This window comes from Dipodomys merriami, unplaced genomic scaffold, assembly GCF_024711535.1.
Source record: "Dipodomys merriami isolate MVZ:Mamm:240054 unplaced genomic scaffold, mDipMer1.0.p SCAF_4, whole genome shotgun sequence".
Lineage (NCBI taxonomy): Eukaryota > Metazoa > Chordata > Mammalia > Rodentia > Heteromyidae > Dipodomys > Dipodomys merriami.
In genome coordinates, this window is record NW_027205603.1 from 73083882 (window position 1) to 73109014 (window position 25133).

Here is a 25133-nt window from a genome sequence, read left to right on the forward strand (position 1 = left end):
GTGAGTACATAAAAATAGTAAGACTTGAGAAATATAGTACGTTATACAAGATCAAACAGCTAGTATAGGGATAAAGAGAATACAAGCTATGTCCTTTCAAATAAAATATCTTTCAAATTTCTCTTATTGTAAGAGTATTACAAAATACTAACAAATACCAACTAGACTAGTTAAGGATGCCACTTCACAAAGTAAATAAATGACATAAAGTTTAAGAAAAATTGTAGCTGGGCGCCGGTGGCTCAAGCCTGTAATCCTAGCTACTCAAGAGGGTGAGATCTGAGGATCACAGTTCAAAGCCAGCCCAGGCAGAAAAGTCTGTGAGACTCTGATGTCCAATAAAAAAAACACTAGAAAACCGGAAGTGGCACTGTGGCTCAAGAGGTAGAGTGCTCTCAGAGACAGTGCCCAGGCCCAAAGTTGAAGACCCATGACCAACAAAAAGAAAAAAAAAAAAGAAAAGAAAAATTGTATGACAGATGCTGGTGGCTCATGTCTGCTAACCTAGCTACTCAGAAGTTTGAGATCTGAAGATTATGATTCAAAGCCAGTATGGTCAGGGAAGTTTGTAAAGTCATATCTCAAATTAAGCAACAAAAAACAGCCAAAAGTGGAATTATGGATCATGTGGTAAAATACTAGCCTTGAACAAAACCTAGGTCCTGGGTTCATACCCCAGTACCATCTCTTCAAAAAACAAAAATAATGATTAAGGTATTTATAGTTCTAGAGAAATGATGGACATAAAGGCATTTAATAGGGATAAAAACAATTAGACAAAACTTGACCAAGTAATCTATAAATTGCTTTATAATCTTAATCTAACAAAATGCCTGTTATAAGAGGTTTATAACTTAATTATTGGTATATCTATCTAAAAACTAAAAGAATGTTTTGACGTTTTTCAAAATATTAGTGAACTAAGGAAATTATTAGAAATATTCTTCTTCAAGTTGCTACCTGTCTACCTACTTTAAATGTTTACCTTTCAGGATTTTATGCTGTTTATTGATGATTTGGTGTCTGGCCCCAGAGGGGATGTGGGGCAGGGCGTGTGAATATACTGATGACACACTTACTACTAGAGAAAAACACTTGCTCAGAAAAAGTCCAGTGAGGAAGTGGCTCTGTGGCTCAAGCGGTAGAGCGCTCTCCTTGAGCTGAAGAGCTGAGGGATAGCACCCAGGACCAGAGTTCAAGCCCCACGACCCACCAAAAAAAATGTCCAGTGAAGAATAATTAGGAATTTTGAAAATTTATTTAATGAATTTAGACTTTTTAAAAGGGAATGGTTATAAAGTTAAAGAGGAAATTATGACCAAGGGCAAGTAGATAACACCTGTATTTCTGGAACCAGAGGTATGGCTCAAAAGGCAGTGTCCCAGTAAAGAGTACACAAAGCCACATGAGAACAGGAGAACCCAAGGTCAAATCTCAGTACTGACATAATACATAATAAAAACAAATGAAAATAAATGAATAAATAAATAAATGACATTCTAAGAACATGTCACAGAGACTGGAGAAAATGGAATAGAAGGTCCAGAGAGCTCCATACCAATAAATTGTCATGCTCCAAGAAACTATTTATTTGATATTTCATGTAGATCAGAAAGAAACATAGAAATCAGAGAAATGTACAGGTGCTGATACTCATCTTAATGTTTTCTAGTAAATTTCCCTTTGACCTTGGAGGCTATTACAATTGATTTTTTTTATTTGAAGGAATGCACACATTTTTACATATTATTTGGATACTCTGACTACTTTTGCCTATGGAATATTCTGAGAATGATGCACATCAGTCCGCTGCAGACTTTAGAAGAGTAGAGCTTATAAATTATCATTAATGAGGACCATGCTGCCTACAGCTACTAAGCTATCTTCCCAAAAACCACTTGGATTGCTATGAGCTACTATGATGAGCATATTCTCTGTTCTTTTCACTTACTTTGTTTTTTCTTCCCATCACCACAGTTTTACAAGTTGTGTCTTTTGTGTGGCCATGAATTTGTGTGCATGAATTTGTGTCTAAATTCCCATTTTTTATGATCACATTAAATATCCCTTCTGTGTAATTCATGTCTCCCTTTCTGACTCCTTACTGCTATTTTCTAATCATAGAGCCATGTTTCAGAGCACATGTAATCGTGGCTTGTTTCAACATTTTTTATCCACTTATTTGTCTAATTGTTTATGGTTTGTGTCCTTAAGTTAAATAAGGGAGGATATCTATGCATCTCCCTGTTTTATGATTAAGAACTTTATTCTGTCACCATGACCATAATTCAACAAATATTTTCCAAATAAATGCCAGAATTTTCGGAGGGTAAGACTTTCAAAACAGTCTTCTAAGATGAGTTCTTGCTTTCAAATAGCATATGAATAAAATAAAATAAAATAGCATATGAAGACAGAGGGAACTGTGGGTGATAAGCAGGAATGCTTGTAATTATTGGTGGCATTGGATCATATCATTTCAGATGGAAAATAATAGAATGGGAGCTATGAAAAATCTCTGTGCGGTTGTGAAGTATTTTTTTTTTATCAAATTCACTCCCAGTACATTATGTACTAGTTTTTTTTGTCTGTTTTGCTTTTAGCAATGAACTCTAGGGTTTTCCCTTTCCTGCTGCCAACATTTCCAGCTAGATTCTTTGCATTTCATACCTATTTTATTTCCTTGAACAGTGTCCCCTAAACTCATGCACCCTAAGGGAAATTAGGGAGGGGGAGATTGAAGGGATGGTAGGGGAAAAAACAAAGGAAGGGGTAACAATGCTTGCTAGGAAATGTACTGATTGCCTTACTCATGTAACTGTAACCCCTCTGTAGAGTATCTTTACAATAAATATATATATTAATAAAAATATAATCTGTAATTCAACTGAATTTAAACCTATTAGTTGTCCATATTTGTCATGAGTCTTCAATTTGGACACTTTCGTACTTATGACCACTAACCAAATAGCTACATAAAATAGATATTTAAAGTTTTATGGTGTACAATCAATACAAATCTGTACATTTCTTAAAAGATTCACTTTTTGGACGTGTCATTCAGCTTTAAAATAGTATTTGCTTTTTACCAACAAAAGAACATAGTATTCTACATGTCAGTATCTCTCCAGGATAGCTATTACTCGAATAAGTGCCCCACTTGTTCAAATGTGCAGACATACTTAGTTCTTGATCCAACAAATTTATTTCTTGAAATAGCTTTAGCACTTGATTCTGGCAATATATTTATGGTATTTTTAATTTTCCATTTCCTTTGCAATGAAACAGCCAGTCCAATTCAAGAAATTCAATCCATTTATACACTGCTATTCAACTGAGCTATTAAAGACTGCTTGAAAAAAAATAGAACATTGGCAAATTGCCATTTCTTCACCAAACCCAAAAAAGCACAAGTGTATAACCTTTCTGTAAAACAAGGACATGATATTTCTAACAGAGGACAAAAATAATGCTCTATGTGCTTTTATAAACTTACAACTCAATGTAAGCCTCAGTGTATTTCAGTGATGACCCACATTAGCTCAAGTACGAAAGTATAATGATTTGAAAAAGACAAGGAGGGATAAAAATCACTAATTATCATATTTATTTGATTATATTCAATGTATACACATTATATATATATATATATATATATATATATATATGATTAAGTAATTTTGGCAATATAATTGACAAACTTATCTAAAATTTAGGCCATTTCACTTAAAACAGAGTTGGGAGTTAGAATAAATGTTGCCTTGGTTTGGATATAGGAAACAAAATAAACCATGTTTCCACTTAAAAGAAAATCTACTAGTTTTAGCTGATCTGAACCAGACGTATGCATCAACTGTGCTTAAGTTACTGATAAATATCACGTTGCTAAAGTTGATATTTTCTAGGAAGTTTATTTTCAGCCTGTAAAGAGAAATATGAGAGATTAAGAGCTAATGTATATCATTGGTTTTAAATTTGAGAGAAAATAGATTTTATGAGAAATAGATTAACAAAAAGTGCCTTTAGTGTGTCATGATGAGGAAATAGCGCAAACTATGGTGAATAAACTAATTTTTTAAGGTATTTCAAAATTACTAAAGGAAAGATCCAATGTCTCTTATGTGAATTAGCTTCCTCATATTCAGATAGCTAATTAAGGGTATCGTGTCATAGTACCAATTGTAAAACAGTACCAATGAAAAACAGCATAAGGCCTCTGCTCTACATGATAGAGACACATTGTATGTTAGCAGGCAATTAAACATTAGTAGTAGATTACAATTTATTAGTATAACTACTATTACTCTCATCAGCTTTTAGCTTAGAGTTGACATAGTTTTTTGTTGAGCATACATAGTTTTACTAAAACTTACAAACAGACTCAAGAAAAGTATCTCTTTTTTTTTCTCTTTGGATTTTTTTTTTAATTGTGAAAATACTGTACAGAGGGGTTACAATTGCATGGGCAAGATAGTGAGTGTATTTCTTATCAAGCATTGTAGCCTCCTCCTTTTTTTACCTTTCCCATCCCTTCCCAGCCTCCCTCCGCCTACCCACCCAATCCTCCCCCCCACCACCAAAGTTGTAAAGTTCGTTTTCTACATGACAACTTGTACTTCTCATTGTTGCAATAGGTCCACTTGTATCCTTATTTAAACGACTTGTTTTTCCCCTTCCCCTCCACAAATTATACCGACATCAAATACAGTGAAAGCAGGGGTTATACTGTGGGGGAGGGACATACAAAGCAACAAAAAAATAATCTTATAAATGCGTTAGAAACAAATGCATGAAAGAAAAAAACATTTTAATACATATCTTAGGGTTCATTTTCCTAACTTCACCTTATCTGACCTTTTCTGCTTGACTCCTACAGAAAAGTACTCTCTTGAGAATAAGACACAAATAATAACAACAATAATAACAGTAATATACTAGAACTCATATTTAAGTGTTGGTGACTCATACCTACAATACTAGCTACTCAGGAAGCTGAGATTTGGAGGATAAAGTTTAAAGCCAGCTCAGACAGAAAAGCCCATGATAACAAGCAAAAAGCTAGGCTGGAGGCATAATACAAGTGATACTTCGCCAACTAGTAAAGCAAGGCAAGCAAGAACTAGGTTTTGTTTTCAGACCTCAGTACTACCAACACCAAAAAATGACAGTATTATCCATATTATAAAAATGTTGAAATGGACCAAGAATTTTCAATCCCAGCTAATATGAATGAATTCTGCTTCCATAACAATAGTAAGGTTATGAACCATTCTTCGCAACTTCTATAAAAATGCTATCATATCCAATACAAAACCACCAAAATTTTCTTAAAGCCCACAATCTACAAGAAAACTGTTCTTTGAACCTTTTCCAAAAACCTTCTCATATAGTTCAAAGCCTGTGGGCCACTCTAACACCCTGTGTGTTGAGATGCCAGACTCGCTAATGATATCCTCTCACTTATGAGAGTGGGCTTACTTTTGTTTAATAAAAGTTATGTGCCTCCTTGCCTTTGACCAGAAAAGAAAGACAGCATGATGTTGTAGAAAAAAAAAATCATTACCTATTGTTAAACTAATGCAATAAATATAAAGATATACCTAGCAATTTTACAATCAATTAAGTAATAATAGTCTGCATTACATTTTCTTCAGAACAATTTCACCTGTTTTATATATTAGCTCCACCACTTTATGTACACACACACACACACACACACACACATAGTGTCCCACTGTATGACATCCATTTTCCTCCATGAATCATGGACATCATACAATTAAATGCTTTATGAATTCAGTGCTCTACTTATTGAAATGTGAATAGTGGTCATACTTTAAATTGAACAAGGCAAGAAGGTCACACAGTTTGAAGTAACCTTGATTCAAATTTTACATAAATTGTGTCCTGGTTTCTGCAGCAGCTTCTTGTAGAAGGCTTTGTGGAATTAACCGTATACTGTGCGATATATCATTTAGTATAGAGGTAACATATCCTAAAAAAGATGATCTGAAACACATTACAAACCTTCTAAACACATTCTCAAAAACATCAAATTATTCTTTAACAGTTGATATACTTTATTTAGAAAACTTTGAATAATAAAATTTACTAAATAATATTATAGCTGTTTCCTTTTATCAGTGACTTATATTCTATATCACTTTTGTGAATGTTTCAATTATAATATAAAACCATACACATCTTTTTCCTATTCATATATAGTTATGCTAACATTAAAATTATGTTGAGTATAAGAACTAAATAACCTGATTAAAGAAAGCAATTATAAAACTATATGATAAGTTATTTAAACTTTATTAATGATTTATTTCTGGAGTTTTTCCCCCAATATTTTCTTATTATAGTTGGCCATAGGTAGTTGACTATGAGTAACTGAAATTAAAGAAAGCAAATCACAGAAATAGTGGGTTTCATGGACAAACTGAGTTTTCCTTAATGCTTTGACACTAAGAAAAGAAGTGGCCTGTCTAATGAATATACACATATTCTGTTTTAAGTTAATAAGCATATATTTCTGCTATACTCTGATGTCCACAGTACTTTAGTTAGTACATTGTACTTTCATTAGTTACATTTTGGTAGAACTGATTTTGTCTCCACAAGATTACCATACAACACTTTAGAAACGATAAAGGAATCTAGTCCAAATTGTGATAAATGTGACAATGTGATACTGTTACCTTGTAGAGCTTGAGGAATAGAAGCACTACTAAGAAGATTAAAGTTTTACATACAATTAAGAGAAGCACTGTTACATTTATGAAGAGTAAAATCATTTTGCTGAATTTTTTATGAAAATGTAAAATTATATTTGATGGATCACAGTCTACTCATAAAGGAAAATCAGCTTAGGACAGTTATGGTCATTAATAAAAACTCAGGTAACCTTAGCTATTGTTATTTTTCACTTTCAAAAATAAGTCCTTCTTTGGATTATTTTCTATTTATGATCTCTTATTATCCACGTTATTATTTAATTGTTTTTAATTTTATTATTTTGTTATTAAAATTGAGTCTTTTGTAAGTCTTATAGAGATATGTTAGAAAAATACCACATAGAAAGTATGTAGCATTGGGGCTGGGAAGGTGGCTCAGTGGTAGTGTGCTTGCCTTGCATGCCTGAGGCCCTGGGTTCAATTCCTCAGCACCACATAAGCAAAAAGAAAAAAGCCAGAAGTGGTGCTGTAGCTCAAGTGGTAGAGCGCTAACCTTGAGCTGAAGAGCTGAAGGACACCGCCCAGGCCCAGAGTTCAGGACCCATGACCAGACCAAAAAAAAAAAAAGAAAGTATGTAGCATAGTACCTGGCAAATGAACATTTTGGTAAATGGCAAGTATCTTATTATAGAGACTGTAACATAAATATTCTCTTTGTAAAATAGCAATACAACACCATGAAAATCTCTTGCATTTGAAATGAGCTTTCTTTAATTTACTTTTTGGAGTTTTTGTTTCAGATGAACATTGATATTATTTATTAAGCCAAGGTCATCTAAATTGGTGATAGAAGCTCTTAATTTGAGATATTACATTAACACTAGTAAAGGGAAAGAAAGCAATATTTCTTCAAATGAAAGAAAAATAAAACTCAGTCACCTCCACATTTATGCCTGTCTCATGTTGTTTCTGTCCAGTATTTTCATTTGCAAAATATTTTCATGAGTATTATTCTTATCATGAAAGGTTTTATGAGGCTAATGTCTTAAATAATACCCAGGGCTACCCGAACCCCATAATGGAAGTCAAAATACAAAGGATAAAAACACATAATTTTTCTCTTCTTAAAGCATATATATATATATATATATAAAGCATATATATATATGCTTTATATTTATATATACATATATTTATATATATAAAGCATATATATATATTCTTTTAAGTCAAAATACAGAGGGTAAAATCATGTTTTTTGGTAAGTAAAACTTGCGACACTAGAAAAATCAAATTTATAAAATAAACAGAATTCCTGAGAAGATCAAATCTGATAAGAGAAGGAAGTTTTTACTCATTAGGAAGATTTAAAGAAAATCTAAGAGTTCCAGGAAGATGGCGGAGGAGAAGCTGGAGGCTAAACAAGCTCTTGCATAGCAAGCAGTTTTAGAGTTCCAGTGAACAGTCCTAAGCCAGAGAATCACACCAAGTGTGCCATCACAGTACAGAGAGTTAGGCCAGAGAGGGAAAATCCAGGCAAGGAGGCATATCTGACTGAGCACTTGCCAGCAGCAGCTGCTGCGGCAGCAGTGGTGGTAATGGCGGCCATAGCCTCCATACCTGCAACACAGAGAGTCCGGGAAGAAGGAGCCAGACATGGTGGGCAAGCGGATTCTACTCAACATAGCAAGAACCAACAAGGAGCAGACATCTTCATCCTGCAGTTCACAGACCAGAGATGACCCAGGAACCAAGACTTGGCATGAATAGAAGCCTAACGTCCTCACTTCTTCTCAGGGAGCAGAGGAGGGAAGGCCACCCCTCCCCCCCACAGTACCAGAGATCTCCATCTTGGATACTGACAAAGCTCGAAGGAGCTGCTAGCTCCAACTCAGGCCTTGGAAGAAAACTAGAGTCATTTAACAAGTCACAAGAACCTAAACTGACCTGCAAGACTCAGCTCCACCCAGGGAAAAGTCACACAGCTCGGGCTGCCAGCCCCAGGAGTGGCTTTCTTCACTGGGTAATCAGAGCCAGAGGCTGCCCCTACCTTTAGCAGCCTTGACAATCAACTGAAATTCAGTAAACATAAACCCTGAGAGTGGCTCCAGGCTGGGCTATGTGAGTTTCTCACAAGCTAACCCCTGGGAATAGCTACTGTTTGCTGAAAGGCCTCAACTCTACCCAGAACCTAGCCTCATCACAGCATCTCCAAACTTGAGAAAAAGCCATCTCCCTCTTTTGTGATACTCAAAACAGATCTCCCTCCCATTGAACTAACCTGGGAGGAGAATCACAAAATCCTGGATAAAGTAGAGCATTTTTCTGCCTACTCAAACAAACTGACTTAAGAAACCAACCAAGCCACAGGAAAATCAACCACCACAAGCACACTAGAGACACCAACAAGAGGCTGGTTATGGACACAAGGGAGATACAGGATTTTTCCCATCCCTCCCAAAAAAATCAAAAAACTTTTTCTTCTTTTTTTTTTGTACCTTTTATAAAAACATTTTTCTAAACCTTTTAATTTTTACCTTTTTTGAAAAAAATTGTTTTCTAGTAACTTTTTTTTCCTCTTATAATTTTTATTTTAGGGGTATAGGTGTGTGTGCATTTTTCTTTCTTTCTTTTTAAAAAAAATTTTTTTTGTATTTTGTTTAGCTCTATTGAACTTCTCATCTTTTTTCTTTCTTTCTTATTCTTTTCACCTTTTCTTCTCTTTCATTCTTCTTTATGTGATTTAATTGTTGTTCTGCACATCCTCAGATAAACCCATAGTCGATTATTCGACCTTATCCCACATTGTGTACACAATTAATCCACAAATTTATTACTCAATTCAAAACCTCTTAGACTTAAATTCCTTAATAGCAGTACCACCTCTTTATACTTATATAATATTTTAAGTACTTTTATTTTTAAGTTTTTCACATCTCCTTTATATCCCTCCCCTTCTCTCATTATATCCACGTTCTTCTCTGAATATTGTGTTTTCGTTTCTGCATAATATTTTTACTTTTGTATTTTTTCTGGTCTCTTTTTTTTCCCTTTCTCTTTCTTCTTTTTTTTCTCTCTCTACTTTCATCCTATCCAACCTATTTCCTGCTTTGAGATTAGGATTTAGCTAAGTTAACGCTCACTGTGCCTTCCCACATCTCTCTATTCCTATTTTTACCCACATCTCTCACTAAACCTAATAATTTCTGCTTTACCAAATTCTTCTTTGCAGTTCGTAGCCCATTAATATAAAGTTGTTTGATGTTGAATAGATGTATCTGTTGAACTAGATTGTATCTGCAGACTATTGACTGTGCAAATAGAGACTTTGGTTGATGCTTGCCTTAAGTTAGTGTTCTAGCACAAAACTGGTGTTATTTTCATCCCAAATGGGCAGAGTAAGCCGGAAAAACACAAGAAAAATGACAAGTCCGGGTATCTCAACTCACACTCATGATAATCAGGGGACAGAAAAGATAATGAATAATCCAGAGGAGAGTTCCCAAATAGTTCTACAAACACTACTGGCAAACCTGATAAATGAAAAGATTGAAAACATACAAAGGACTTTTTATGAGCGTGATAGTGAGAAAGAGGAGGCAAACAAAAGGTCAATGCAGGAAAAGATTGAAAACCTACAAAGGACTCTGTATGAGCATGATAGGGGGTGAGAGGAGGCAAACCAAAAGTTTATACAGGAATATTATAAGCGTGAGGAAGCTACTCAAAAACTGATATAGGAATTGCATGAGCAGCTTGAGAATACTCAAAGAGAAAGGCAGGAATGGCATGAGCAGGCTGAGAACACTCAAAGAGAACTACAGGAATGGCATGAACATGAGGAAGCTAAGCAAAGAGTAATACAGGAATTGAGAGAACAGGATGAGAATACACAAAGAACACTAAAGGCATTCATGGAATCCATTAACAAAGAGCTGAAGGAAGTCAGGGAGACCACAAAGGGAATGCTGAATGGAACCCAACAGAAGGAATGGGAGTCCAAGGAAACCATAACCAATCAACTAAGTGATTTGAGAATAAACACTGAACACCAAATTAAGGAAGTAAAGAAGTTCATACAAGATTTCAAACAAAGCTTCAATAAAGAATTTGAAGTCATCAAAGCTGGCCAATTAGAAGGAAAAGAAATAAAAAACAAAGTAGAAAGACTTGACAGCAGGTTAGACCATGCAGAAGATCGAATCTCAGGGATTGAAGACAGCCTAGATATTACAGAGAAAGAACATACAACCACCCAAGACAAGTCCAAGTAATATGATAGATCTATCCAACACTTGGAAGACACCATCAGAAGGCCTAATCTAAGGATAATGGGTGTAGAGGAGCACCTAGAAACAGAAGTTAATGGTCTAGGAAATTTGTTTAACGGGATCCTAGCAGAGAAAGTCCCAAACATGCAAAAAGATAGGACTATTCAGATACAAGAAGCTGTTAGAACTCCAAATACACCAGAATAAGACATCTCACCTTCACATTATAATCCACACACGATCAATTCAGACCAAGGAAAAGACCCTTAAAGTTGTCAAGGAGAAAAAATTAATCACCTATAAAGGGAAACCCATTAGAATCACCTCATATTTCTCAGCAGAGACAATCAAAGCAAGAAGAGCCTGGAATGATGTATGTCATGCCCTAAAGACAAACAACTATCAACCAAGAATACTGTATCCAGCTAAACTCTCCTTCATAACTGAAGGCTGAATAAAAACCTTCCATCGCAAAGAAAAATTGAAGCAATACATCTCCACCAAACCAGCCCTACAAAAGATTCTTAAAGATGTCCTACACATAGAAAACCAAGACCACAATAAAGGCAAGAAAATGCACCCAAACTGAGAATCCATGAACCATAGGAAGAATCCAGTTTTCACAGCCCCCCAAAAGGTGGAAAACATGGCAGGAACTCCCAAATACCTCTCAGTCCTATCTCTTAACGTTAATGGACTTAATTCTCCAATTAAGTGACAAAGACTGTCTAGTTGGATTAAAAAGCAAGATCCTTCTATCTGCTGCCTTCAAGAGTCACATCTTGCCAAATGTACCAAGCAAACGGTCCCCATAAACATGCGGGAGTTGCAATCCTAATATCAGATAAAATAGACTTCAAATTAAAATTTGTGAGAAGAGATAAAGAAGGTGGTTACCTACTAATTAAGGGATCTCTCCTTCAGGAGGTATTACAATTCTAAATATCTACTCGCCAAACAATGGAGCACCCAAATTTATCCAAGAAACACTACGTTCCCTCAAATCCCACATAAGTCAAAAGACATTAATTGCTGGGGATTTTAACACACCACTCTCCTCACTAGATAGATCAACTCGGCAAAAACTCAACAGAGAAACTGCAGTTCTAAACAACTGCATAGATAAACTAGATTTAATAGACATCTACCGAATATTTCACCCAGCAGCATCCGAATACACGTTTTTCTCAGAAGCACATTGAACATTTTCTAAAATAGTCCACATTTTAGGCCATAAAGCAAACTTGTCCAAATTTAGAAACATTGAAGTTATACCTTGCATTCTCTCTGACCACAAGGAAATAAAATTAGAACTCAACACCAAAAGCCACCAAAGAAAGTCCGGTAACACATGGAGGCTGAACAACACACTGCTGAATCACGAGTGGGTCATGGAAGAGATTAGAAAGGAAATTAAAATGTTCATGCTATTCAACAAAAATGAGCACACAAATTACCAGCTCCTCTGGGACACAGCAAAGGCAGTACTCAGAGGCAAGTTTATAGCTCTGAGTCCCTTCATCAACAAATTGGAGAGATCTGAAACCAACAATTCAATGAGACATCTGAACCTCCTTGAAAAAGAGCAGCAAGATAAACCCCAATCCAGTAGACTGAAAGAAATAATTAAAATTAAATCATAATTAAATGAATTAGAATCCAAAAAAACTATAGAAAGAATCAACAAAATAAAGAGTTGGTTCTTCGAAAAAATTAACAAAATAGACAGACCCTTAGCAAATCTTATCAGGAAAAGAAGAGAACACATCCAAATAAATAAACTCATAGATGAGATTGGAAACATCACCACAGAAACAACCAAGATTCAGAACATTTTAAGGGAATAATTCTCAAAACATTATGGTAATATGTTTGAGAACTTGGCAGAAATGGACCTTTTCCTAGCAAATATTTACATGCCAAAACTAAACCAAGAAGAGTTAAACCATCTTAACAGGCCCATATCAAGCATTGAAATAGAAACAGCAATAAGAGACCTCTCAGCTAAGAAAAGTCCAGGACCAGATGGTTTTACAGCAGAATACTACAAGGCCTTCAAAGCAGAGCTCACACCAATACTTCTCCAACTCTTCAATGAAATTGAAAGAGGAAGTTCAATACTGAACACATTCTATGAAGCCATTATAACCCTCATCCCAAAACCAGGCAGGGACTCTTCAAAGAAAGAGAACTATAGACCCATTTCTTTAATGAACATTGATGCAAAACTTCTCAACAACATTTTGGCCAATAGACTTCAACAATTCATCCAAAAAATCATACACCACGATCAAACAGGACTCATTTCAGTGATGCAAATTTGGTACAATATATGCAAATCAATTAATATAATTCATCACATCAACAGGAGCAAGGAGAAGAACCACATGGTTATCTCAATAGATGCCGAAAAAGCATTTGACAAGGTACAACACCTCTTTATGACGAAGGTTTTGGAAAAAATAGGAATCCATGGAACTTCCTCAATACAATAAAGGCTGTTTATGACAAACCTACAGCCAGCATTATACTTAATGGTGAAAAACTAAAGCCATTTCCTTTTAACTCAGGAACAAGACAAGGATGTCCACTCTCTCCACTTCTCTTCAATCTAGTATTAGAATGCCTAGCTACAGCAATAAGACAAGATGCAGACATAAAGGGGATGCAAATAGGGAAAGAAGAAATAAAACTCTCCCTATTTTCAGATGACATGATCTTGTATTTAAAGAATCCCATAGGCTGCACTCCCACATTACTCAAGCTGATTCAAAACTTTGGAAAAGTAGCAGGGTATAAAATCAATGGCTTTTCTGTATGCCAACAATGAGAAAAGTGTGGCTGAAATTAGGAAAGCAACTTCATTTGTAATAGCCCACAAAAAATAAAAGACTTAGGAATTAACTTAACCAATGAAGTGAAGGACCTTTATGAAGAAAACTTTAAAACCTTGAAAAAGGATACCAAAACAGAACATAGAAAATGGCAAAACCTCCCATGCTCCTGGATTGGAAAGATCAACATCGTGAAAATGGCAATACTTCCCAAGGCTATCTACAAATTCAATGCGCGACCTATCAAAACTGCAACCACATTCTTCAAGGAAATAGAAGAGGCAATCCAAAAATTCATATGGAACAATAAAATGCCCTGAATAGCAAAAACGCTCTTTAACGGAAAGAACACTGCTGGAGGAATATCAATACCAAATTTCAAACTCTACTATAAAACCATAGTAATCAAAAGAGCTTGGTACTGGCACAAGAACAGACATCAGGACCAATGGAATAGAATTGAAAACCCAGAAATGAACCTACAGACCTATAGCCATCTAATCTTCGATAAGGGAGCTAAGAAAATAGAATGGAAGAAAAACAGCCTCTTCAGTAAATGGTGCTAGCAAAATTGTTTAATTACTTGTAGAAAACTAAAGCTAGATCATTATATATCACCCTGCACCAGAATCAACTCCAAATGGATCAAAGACCTCGAATTCAAAGAAGATACTCTGAAAACATTACAGGATGGAATAGGAGAAACCCTCGGTCTCTTTGGGCAGGCCTAAATTTTCTTAATAGAGACTCGGAAACACAACAAATCAAAGAAAGGTTGGACAAATGGGATTGCATGAAGTTGCAGAGCTTCTGCATGGCATAGGACATAGCTAGCAAGATCAATAAAAAGCCCATGGTTTGGGAGAAGATCTTCACTAGCCATACAATGGACAAGGGCTTCATATCTAAAATATACTTGGAACTCAAAAAATTAAATCCCCCAAAAACAAATCCTCAAAGAAACAACTGCCCAATAAATAAGTGGGCTAAAGACTTAAAGAGAAACTTCTCTGAAGAAGAACAAAGGATGGCCAATAGACACATGAAGAAATGCTCAACATCCCTAGCCATAAAAGAAATGCAAATCAAAACAACATTAAGATACCACCTAACCCCAATTAGAATGGCAAAAATCAAGAACTCTAACAACAACAGATGCTGCTGGAGGGGATGTGGACAAAAGGGAACCTTACTGCATTGTTGGTGGGAGTGTAAACTTGTTCAACCACTTTGGAAAGTAGTATGGAGGTTCTTCAAAAGACTCAAGATAGAGCTCCCCTATGACTCATCAATACCACTTTGGGACATTTACCCAAATAAACACAAACAAGACCACAGTAAAGCTACCAGCACAACTATTTTTATTGCAGCATTATTTACTATAGCTAAGATATGGAACCAACCCAGATGCCCCTCAGTAGATGAATGGATCAAGAAAATGTGGTATATATACACAATGGAATTCTATGCCTCCATCAGAAAGAATGACATTGCCCCATTTGTTCGGAAATGGAAAGACTTGGAAAAAATTGTATTAAGTGAAGTAAGCCAGTCCCAAAGACTCCTAGCATATTTGTTAGAATTATATGCTTGGAAACGTGGTTTCAGTCTCCTCCATGAAAAAGCAGGAAACATTATCTGAAAAACAAACTAAATCAAAAAAGGGTTGTGGCTCAATCTTCAGTAGTGAATAAAACAAGGACTGAAGCAACTTCCCAAAACCCTCATTTAAGTAACTTCAAAAATAACTGTTCCATACTTCCCACCCTAACATTAAAACATATTTTACCAATACTAAATTATAAAGAAGAAAAGAAGAAAAACTGAGCTTTGTAGTCAAAAACCACTCAACATCATTCAACTAATAAGGCTCATGAAACAATACAGAACATTTTAGTTAGGTTCTCAAGAGTGCTGTAAAAAAAAAGAGAGTGAAATCATAGAAAAGATGATGACAGTAGTGTGTTAAAGTCTCCAACAATTAATGTCTTTGGATCTATGTCAGATTTGAGGGAAAGTAGTGTTTCTTGGATAAATGTGGGTGCTCCGTTGTTTGGTGAATCGATATTTAGAATTGGAATAGCCTTCTGAAGGAGAGATCCCTTAATTAGAATGCAAATCAAAACAACATTGAGATACCACCTCACCCCAGTTAGAATGGCAAAAATCAAAACTCTAATAACAACAGATGCTAGAGGGGATGTGGACAGAAGGGAACCGTATTTCATTGTTGTTGGGAGTGTAAATTTGTTCAAAAGTAGTATGGAGGTTCCTCAGAAGACTCCACATAGAGATCCCCTATGACCCAGCAATCCCAGCAATTCAGGCATTTACCCGAATGATCACAAACAAGACCATACTAAAGCTACCAGCACATCTATGTTTATTGTAGCATTATTTACCATAGCTAAGATATGGAACCAACCCAGATGTCCCTCAGTAGATGAATAGATCAAGAAAATTATATATATATATATATATATATATATATGTATATACACACACACACAAACACACACACACACACACACACACACACACACACACACACACACACACAATGGAATTCTATGCGTCCATTAGAAAGAATGACATTACCCCATTTGTTAGGAAATGGAAAGACTTGGAAAAAATTATGTTAAGTGAAGTACACCATGCCCTTATTTGCAGCAACTAGTATATGTCTGAGACAAGCAGAAATGGTCAGATAAGTTGATGTTAAGTGAAATGAACCCCAAGTTAAGGACTCAAATGTTTTTTTTTCTTTCTTGTGATTGTTTCTAACATATTTATAAGATATTTCTTTGTTGCTTTGTATGTCCCTCCCTGTTTTCACTGTATTCGATGTTGGTATAATTTGTGGAGGGGAAGGAAAAAATCAAATCGCTTAAATAGGGATACAGGTGGACCCATTGCAACAATGAGATATACAAGTCATTATGTGGAAAATGAACTTTACAACTTTGGCGTGGGGGGTGTGAAGGGTAGATGGGAAGGGATAGTAAGGGGAAACAAAGTAAGAGGCAACAATGCTTGATAAGAAATGTACGCATTACCTTGCTCATGTAATTGTAATCCCTCTGTATGGTATTTTCACAATAAAAATAAATTTAAAAAAAGATGATGACAAGCATTTTAATTTTGAATCATCAAGACCTGGAGAAGATAGGACCTAGGAGGAGATTCAAAGCTCTGAAGATGAGTGAGTATCCAAAAACAGACCTGGTGGAAGACATAAGATTAAAGAACCGAATTCACAGTAATAGCAGTCATGGGACTAGAAAGAAGTTAATGAACTCATAGGTAAGGTAGGTTTCTTCATGATTCATTGTAGGTAATCTTGGAAGGGTGAATCAGGAGAAAGTAATGTTTTAGGAGAATTGTCCTGTTAGAGCAGGAAGAACATATGGGGAAATTTTATCATAATTTGGGGTAATTTTTGACTATATCTCAAAATTTCAAGCTTATTTGTGTAAAATTTCCAAAGATGTTGAATCAGCAGAGATGTTGATTAGTTTACAATAAGACTGTAACATGAGCCTTCATAATGTGATATATCATATATGTATCCTATAGATATATAGATATATGATTTTAGAAAAATCTAAACTTGAAAGTAAGGTGTAATAAGAAAATATATTTACAAATTATCCTCTCTGTTAAGCACTTTGTGAATTGTCCGTTGTATGTGCCATCATAATATTAATAATGATAGTTGCATTGTGAGTTGAGCCATTCAAAATTGCAAATCTTCAACACTTTATGACCAAGAATTTGATGTGCCTCAATCTAATAACTGGCAGTTGAGGAAACAGATTTTATACATGTAATAATATTTCATTTCATCCTCTCAGCAAGCCTTCTATATTGTTTTTATACTTGAGGAAAAAGGCTATAAGCTAACTTGTCAAGTTGATCTGGAAAATGAACTACTAGAAAACTTTTGGTTATCTTTACTCCTAAAATGTTCTATTTGTATCACACATGATTCAAAACCCAACTTCAAAAGTCAAGCAAAATATTTATGAACGATAACAGACATGAACAAATTCATCTGTTTCTATAAAAACCACACTCATTCTGTGAGTGTATATAGATGTATATATAATCTGTCAAATATATATATATATATATATTTCTGCCATCAACATATGCTGTAAGTACTCATATACAGTTACATCTTTTCATTTAATAATATTTTCTTCTTGAAGGGCTCCAAATTTTTAGAATGTTTCACACTCTACAGTATTATCTTATAAATAATTGTTAGATTTTAAAGTAATATTTAAGGAATATTTCCCTGTAGTATTTCTTCAGGCAAGACCAAAAGGTAATGAACTTTTAAGTGAAAATTGTGCAGAGAAAATATACTCCTTGACACTGATGATTATGGTTGTCAAGTTATGGTTGCCTAGCTAAGGAATGATGCTATATTTTCAGATGTAGGAATTATCTACATATTGTCAGCTTCAATAATCTAATTCTGTAGACGAGGCATGTGAGTTACTGAAGACATAAACAGCCAAATAGGGATGTCTATCAGAACACCCCACTTTTTAATTGCTTTGCTGAAGTGGACCTGCAGTAGCAATGACAGGAGCTGTAGGTCACTCTGGGACACTAATTAGCATGAAACTGTCTGGTAAATGTTCAGATTAGGAACTCAAGTATTGTATAGTTAATTCTCCACTGCTATGGCTAATGTGTTTTAAATGTCTTTGAACACAATTATATTTGACATATTTTCCATGGAATAATAAGCCCATGTATAAAATATTTCATTACTCTACGTAGATAAAATGTTAAGTTGTATATTAATATAATGGACAACGTACTATCCATGGAAAATTTTTACATGTGTTTGAGAATCTAGATTGTTTGGCTGTGAAATATTTGGAATTAATATGACCAGACTTCTATGAGGCAGTATATATGTTTATGATATGGGTCATAGAAGAAAAAAGGTGTGATTATTGTAAAAAAAAAACTTCCTTTTCTAAAATGGAGATACACTCAATTTGATGCAAAGAAGTAGAAAGGAACACCTCTGTGAAACTCTCTGAATGTCCTCTTAACACTAAGTATGAAAGTAGAACAGTAAAACAATGTTTAAAAGAAATAAAATTGAGACTCCATAAATTATTTCACAGTATTAAAAACTCTGAACTTAATGATCTGGAATAGGCACTTAAACATGTGAATCTGTAGAAGACATAGTTTCAAAACAAGAATTATAAAGGAGTGAATAATGTGACCCATAGCATAACAATATTGGATGCTAATTTTAGAAAGATTCACAGCAGGTTGGAGATATTAAAATTTTGTATGGAAAAAAATCTATTGATGTCTTCAAATTACATGCGGGAAAATATGAACAGCTGGTTCTCTTTTATTGGTTTCCATGAAAAAAAATAATGGTTATTTTCCACTGGGTAATTACTGCCTGATTTATTTGCTATATCCATTTGCTCACATTTTAATGTCCCTAAACACTTTAAAGAGGCCATCCTTGGCAAGGAAATGTATTTGAAATGCTAATGTTACAGTGGTGACCAATGTGTCTAATTTTAATATCCTTTCAATTATTGGTTAAAATACATTGCATTCATTTTTTTCAGTATTCATTTTAGTAGTATCAAATTAAAGAGAATCACTTATATAATACCAACCATGATAACTTAGCACAAAAAAACCACTTGTTGTGAAGTCACTGTGGAATTTGATTAGAATCTGATTTGACGTGCTGTATACTGACTCCAAGGCAGTGTTGCCACTGAACTGACCGATCTGGGGTGAGTTTTGGTCAGGCCCATCCCTGTTGGACAGAAGGGAGAGAAGGAGAGAAAATGATTAGTTTCTTGAAAAGTTTGGACCATCATTTTTAATGAAGGTATTGTATGTAATTACATTATGAATTCATATTACCTAGATGGAGTAATTAATGGGTGACAACACCTATTGATATTCTTTATGTCTACATAGGTAGTTACAGGTGTAAATATTAAAATAGAAAAAATTGATCATACTTTCATCTGAATAAAATGTACCAACATTTGTTGAAATTGAGAAATCATCTTTTCTTTTCTTTAGCCAATACTCAGCTTATATTGAAGGTTACAGATTTTTCCACTTATTCTTTTCAACGATGATCTTGTGAATTGTAGCTAGTACAGTTTGAATTCTTGGAACTCATGAACTCATACAGTAGTTCTTTGACCACCTGTCAATGTTTAATTTCTATTTTTGTTCATATTTTTAAACAGAAATCCACTAATCATGAGGACAATATTCTATTTTTGATAAATAGCTAGGAAATGGTTTATATTAAATAATTCTGGTCCAAATATAGACACTGAAAACATGTTTTGTCTACTAATTTACACTTTAAAATTACCCTACTAACTGCACATTTTGACATTAGATTTAGTAATATCTTTAATCACTTACACTTCTCTTCTATATTATTGAGCTACCTTACTGTATAAATAAGTAAACATCTATTTCTCTTGTTTGTCTCATTTTTCAAAACACATACTGTCAGCCATAGTTGCATCAATTCAAACATCAGATGGCAATTTGTAACAGAAAATTGTGATATATTTTCATTCCTTTCTTTGTTCACTCTTATATATAGTTGTATCAATCAAAAACAATGGTCTTGGCTTACCATACAGTAATAAAATCATAAATTGGTTCTGTTTGAAGTACAGTAAAATTGATGTAGATTCCATTCCCAGGAGGAACTCTGACAAGCCAAAAACAATCTTGAAAATTTGGATATTCATCAGGATACCCTGGAGAATAAATAGTGCCATTCATTGCAGTAATATTCCCTCCACAAAGAGCTGTAGAGAAAGACACACAAAAAAAATGTTAAAAAATGATAATCTGACAACTGAGGGAAAAGTATACTCCTTAATCAATGTAGAATATATCTAGGTTTTATATATATTAATATATATTATATATAATAATATATTATATATATTAGCTCAGTTCATTGCATGAAATTGGTGAACTACGAGCAAGATTGGTGAACTACATGTTTTCCCTTTTAAAAATATTTTATAACAATATAAACACTAGATTAAGGTGTCTCCTCTGCTCCATTCCCCCCACTTCAGAGCATGGGTGCTGTTTTGCTCTAGCACTTGAGCCACAGGGACCCTTCTGACTTTTTTGATGGTTAAATAGAGATAAGAGTCTCAAAGAGTTTCCTGTCCTGGGCTGGGTTTGAACTATTATCCTCAGGTCTCAGCCTCCTGACTAACTATGCTTATAGAGAGGAGCCACTGCTGCCCAGTAAAAGCTATTTTACTTATTATATTATTCTAAGATAAAAAACTCAATTTCAGTATCAAGATATTTATTAATAATCACATATATATATATATATATATTATCCAGACAGAAAAGCAGCTCTAAACTATTGACCAATCCCATTGGGGAAGTTTAAAATGAGTGTCAATGATAAAATTAGTTATTTCTTAAAACTCTTTATACTTAATGAAATATGATTTTTCTATTGAGAAACCAAATATTATAAAGTCATTGGAAGAAAAAGACAGGGAAAATTAACAAGAGAATTACTAAAATGGAATGATAACACCTAGGACTCAAATTCACTTTAGAAGCATACCTTCACACCTTGGGAGTGGATGATTCCAATTACGACTGACTCCATGAAGGCATGTGAGGGCAGAGTTTCCCATGAGTGTGTATCCTGGGAAACATTCAAAGGAAATGGTTTGACCCACCGTAAAGTCATTGCCAATTACAAAACCATTTCGAAATGGGCGTGGATCAGGACAGCTTTGCAATTGATAAGCTGGAAAAAAAAAGAAAAATCAAAGATATATTTTATGAATTTCATAGACTACATTTGGATATGATTGGCAGTTTAGAAATAGGTATGGTTCTGCTTCTAGAGCATTATTCGTGGTAAGTCAGCTTTATGATAACGGCTATCAATGACAGTGTGATAGGAATGTCTTCTCAAGTCCACAATTTTCATATGTAAAATGCTAGTACCAGTCATTTAAAAAATACATCATTTGGCTCATTTGTTATGCGATCTTTCCCAATTCTAAACATAACTAGAAATGTGAACTCATCCGTGGCCATAGTTTTAATCAAATATATTCTGATTGTTTCAAAGAGAATTCAGTGCTAGGTTAAGTTGTGAAGCAAGCACTCTACCACTGAGCCACCTTTCCAGCACCTTGGTTAGGTTATATATACATAAAAGCCTTCCAAAAAGTATATGTATAAGGCTAATTGTGAGGTTTCTCAATATATAAAAGTAATTTTCCTCCACATGGAACAAGCCACATCTCTGTATTGAATGTTCACAGAATAGTGGCTTAATAAAATTTCAGGCACATTCCCTCTAATCAAAACTAAGTTTGATTCTGATATTTTTGTGTATTGTTGATACCGAACTCTAACTTCCTATTTGTCCATATTATTTTTTTGTTCTACTTGTGTTATCACTAAAACCCTAAATCCAGCTCATTTTTCATGTAGAAAGAACTTACTAAATATTAGTGAATTAATTTTGATTTTATGAACTGGCAACATATTTGTGCCCTGTAAATATGTGCAACTAATGAAGTTCCATAGTATTTTCTAATTAATAAATTTAAGCAACAATAAACTATTTAAAATTCTACATTCTTCAAATAAAAAAAATACATCTGAAATTGAACAAGTTACCTTGTTGCTTCTTGAAATATATTTCAATTTTTTTCAACCAGGTTATTTGGGGTTTTGTGTTAGTTGGTTGGCTGACTGTTTGGCTTTTTGTTGTTGGTATTGGACTTAGGACCTCATGTTTGCTATCAGACCTTTGTGCATTAATTAATTTTTAGGCAAGGTCTCATAATCTTCCCCTGTCTGCCTTGACTGGCTATTCTATTTTCACTTCCTGTGTAAGAATAGCAGGCACGTGACACCAGGCCCACCTTATTTGTTGGAATGGAATTTTGCTGTTTTTTCTTTTCTTTTTCTTTTCTTTTTATTTTTTTTTGCCTCAGCTGACTTTGAGCTGTGATCATCTAACCCTTGATTGCTTCTTCTGAGCTAATACCCCTCCTCCACCCACAAGAGATGTCATAGGAACAAATTATTTTAAAATATTAAATGGTTATATTCTTAATCTGCCTCAGAGTATTTTAAATATAAAATGTCAATCTCAAGTTTTTACTAGCATTATGCACGTGTATATCATTTAATCAGGAAGTAATATACATTGTTCCAATATAGTTAATTTTCATGTCAAAGGTACTCTGAATGCAGAACATATCTATAAATGTGTTATCTTGTGATAATTTATATGATATTGTTTCTATTTTTCATGGTTTAATAAGAAAGTGTAAGAAAATATCTTAAATATAGTTCTAGTATAATATTATATACTCCATTGGATTTAAGATTAGTAATATTTCTAGTAATAACACTAATTTCGCAACCAACATTGTCATTATAAGGGTAGGCTTAATTTTTAAACTATGGTTTTGTAGGGTTATTTTGTTTTGTTTTGTTTTATTTTTTCAGTACCTGAGCAAAGCTCATTGTAGGCAAGTTCTCTAGCAATGAATTATACCATCAACCTAGAAAATTTTTATATCCCAAATACAAATGAATCAAAAAGTAATATCGATTGAATAAACCAATATAAATTAATTTTTAAATAGTAATAAATAGTATCCATATAAAGCAATTCTTAAATATTATTCAGAGGTGAAATCTAGTCATAATTTCAATGTATTATAACTTGTATCAAAATTATTAAAATGTCAGCAGCAATAACAAAAATTTTGTATATTTTCTCCTTATGTCAATACAGCAGATTGCTTATCAAGGACACATCAGCTAAAAATGTTCAGGAAATAAAGTTTACATCCTGGATTCATAAAATTCATGTGAAAACATTCTCTTGAAAGGCAGAGGGAAAATGAGGAAAAAAATAAAGTTAAGTTTTAAGCTGAATAGGAAAAATATACTACCATTTACATTTAGTATCGACCACAAATGTGGTTCTGAGATTTCTAACAGTGAAAATAATGAAACAAACAAAAAGAATACTGCGTAAATGAGGAAAGAAGCAAAAGTTATGGGCTGTGTGAGATTACACAGAGAACATTAGCCAGCATTTGAGCCAAATTCTACTCCACATTAAGCCCTGTTCTCAAATGCGATAATAATTTTGATTAAGTTTATGCAGCAGCTTTAAGCAATACTTTCAATGCAATATGATAATCAAAGCATTTTATACTGTTATGGTAATAGAAGAAAATCAAGGTATGTCATATTACGTGATTACTAACAAAAGAAAATAATTTTGCAAACAATCAATATGCATGCCATAAAATAAAATTTTAAGATACTAAATTTGATATAAAAAGTAAAACATTGGTATCCAGTTTGCCCAAATGTCTTGTCTTGCTTAATTTGTGTGTTGTCTAATTTAAAGCTGTTTGGCTAGAATTTTGTAGGATCTCAGGAAATATCCACCCCATGTACAGTTGCCTGGGAGGAGCACTGTTCGAAAAGAAATTTTAAATTGAAGCTTGGCTTGGTTTATGTTATTTTCTTTTGTAAGACAACATATAAACTACTTGTATTTACTTAAGAATTTTAATAGCAGAGAATGGCTCAATAACCCTTCACTTTCTATCATTCCTCTAACCTTGATAGAGAATGTGAAACCCTTGCTTGTTCTGTGAGTAGTCACTGTGAAAATACAAACTGGTTTCATGGGTTGTGCTGAACAAAGAGGATGGGATTTGAGGACCACTTAGCCGGCCAATAACAGTACTAGTTTCTGAGGATCCACTTCGTACTTCTAAGTAATCATGTATGGTTTCTGTAGAAAAATTTACAAACTGGAGATGTACGCCTAAGGAAGAAAAGAACAGCAAATATAAAGTTAATTTAAGTTTTACCAACACTCAACACACAGAGAGAGGTACATTAGACATTTTTCTTCCTGTAGGTGAGGAGGCAGTCTTGTTATCTGGTTAAGGGTTTTGCTACGTTCCTTTAACAAGATTCTATTCATTCTAGGACTCAGAGACTTAATAAACAAGTCTACCCTCAGTCTAGCACTACTTTGTGAGCATGTAAAGACTGACAAGCTTATTTTAAGTGCATATAAAGGTTTCAAATTTTTTAATATTATACTCATGATTTGACAAAATTATTCAATAATTTTGGTTTAACAAACTAATTGTTATACAACATAATATAATCCATCCCAAACCCTAGGAAATGTATTGTAATTAGAATGTTTTTTACCTATATGTGTACTTAATTCTATCAGAAAAAAATTTGAACTATGTACAAAT

The 25133-nt window shown here is 34.1% G+C and overlaps 1 protein-coding gene across 4 annotated transcripts in view; it reads right to left on the bottom strand.

Annotated features, from left to right (window-relative positions):
* Positions 1-25133, bottom strand: part of Csmd3 (CUB and Sushi multiple domains 3) — a 928259-nt gene that overhangs the window by 74554 nt on the left and 828572 nt on the right. For all 4 annotated transcript variants that reach the window (XM_069991287.1, XM_069991286.1, XM_069991285.1 and 1 more), the window contains 4 exons: positions 24476-24685; positions 21425-21613; positions 20453-20630; positions 19455-19600 (listed from right to left, as the gene is read on the bottom strand). In XM_069991287.1, the coding sequence (XP_069847388.1) occupies positions 19455-19600; positions 20453-20630; positions 21425-21613; positions 24476-24685 (723 nt within the window). The remainder of the gene's footprint in view (positions 1-19454; positions 19601-20452; positions 20631-21424; positions 21614-24475; positions 24686-25133) is intronic.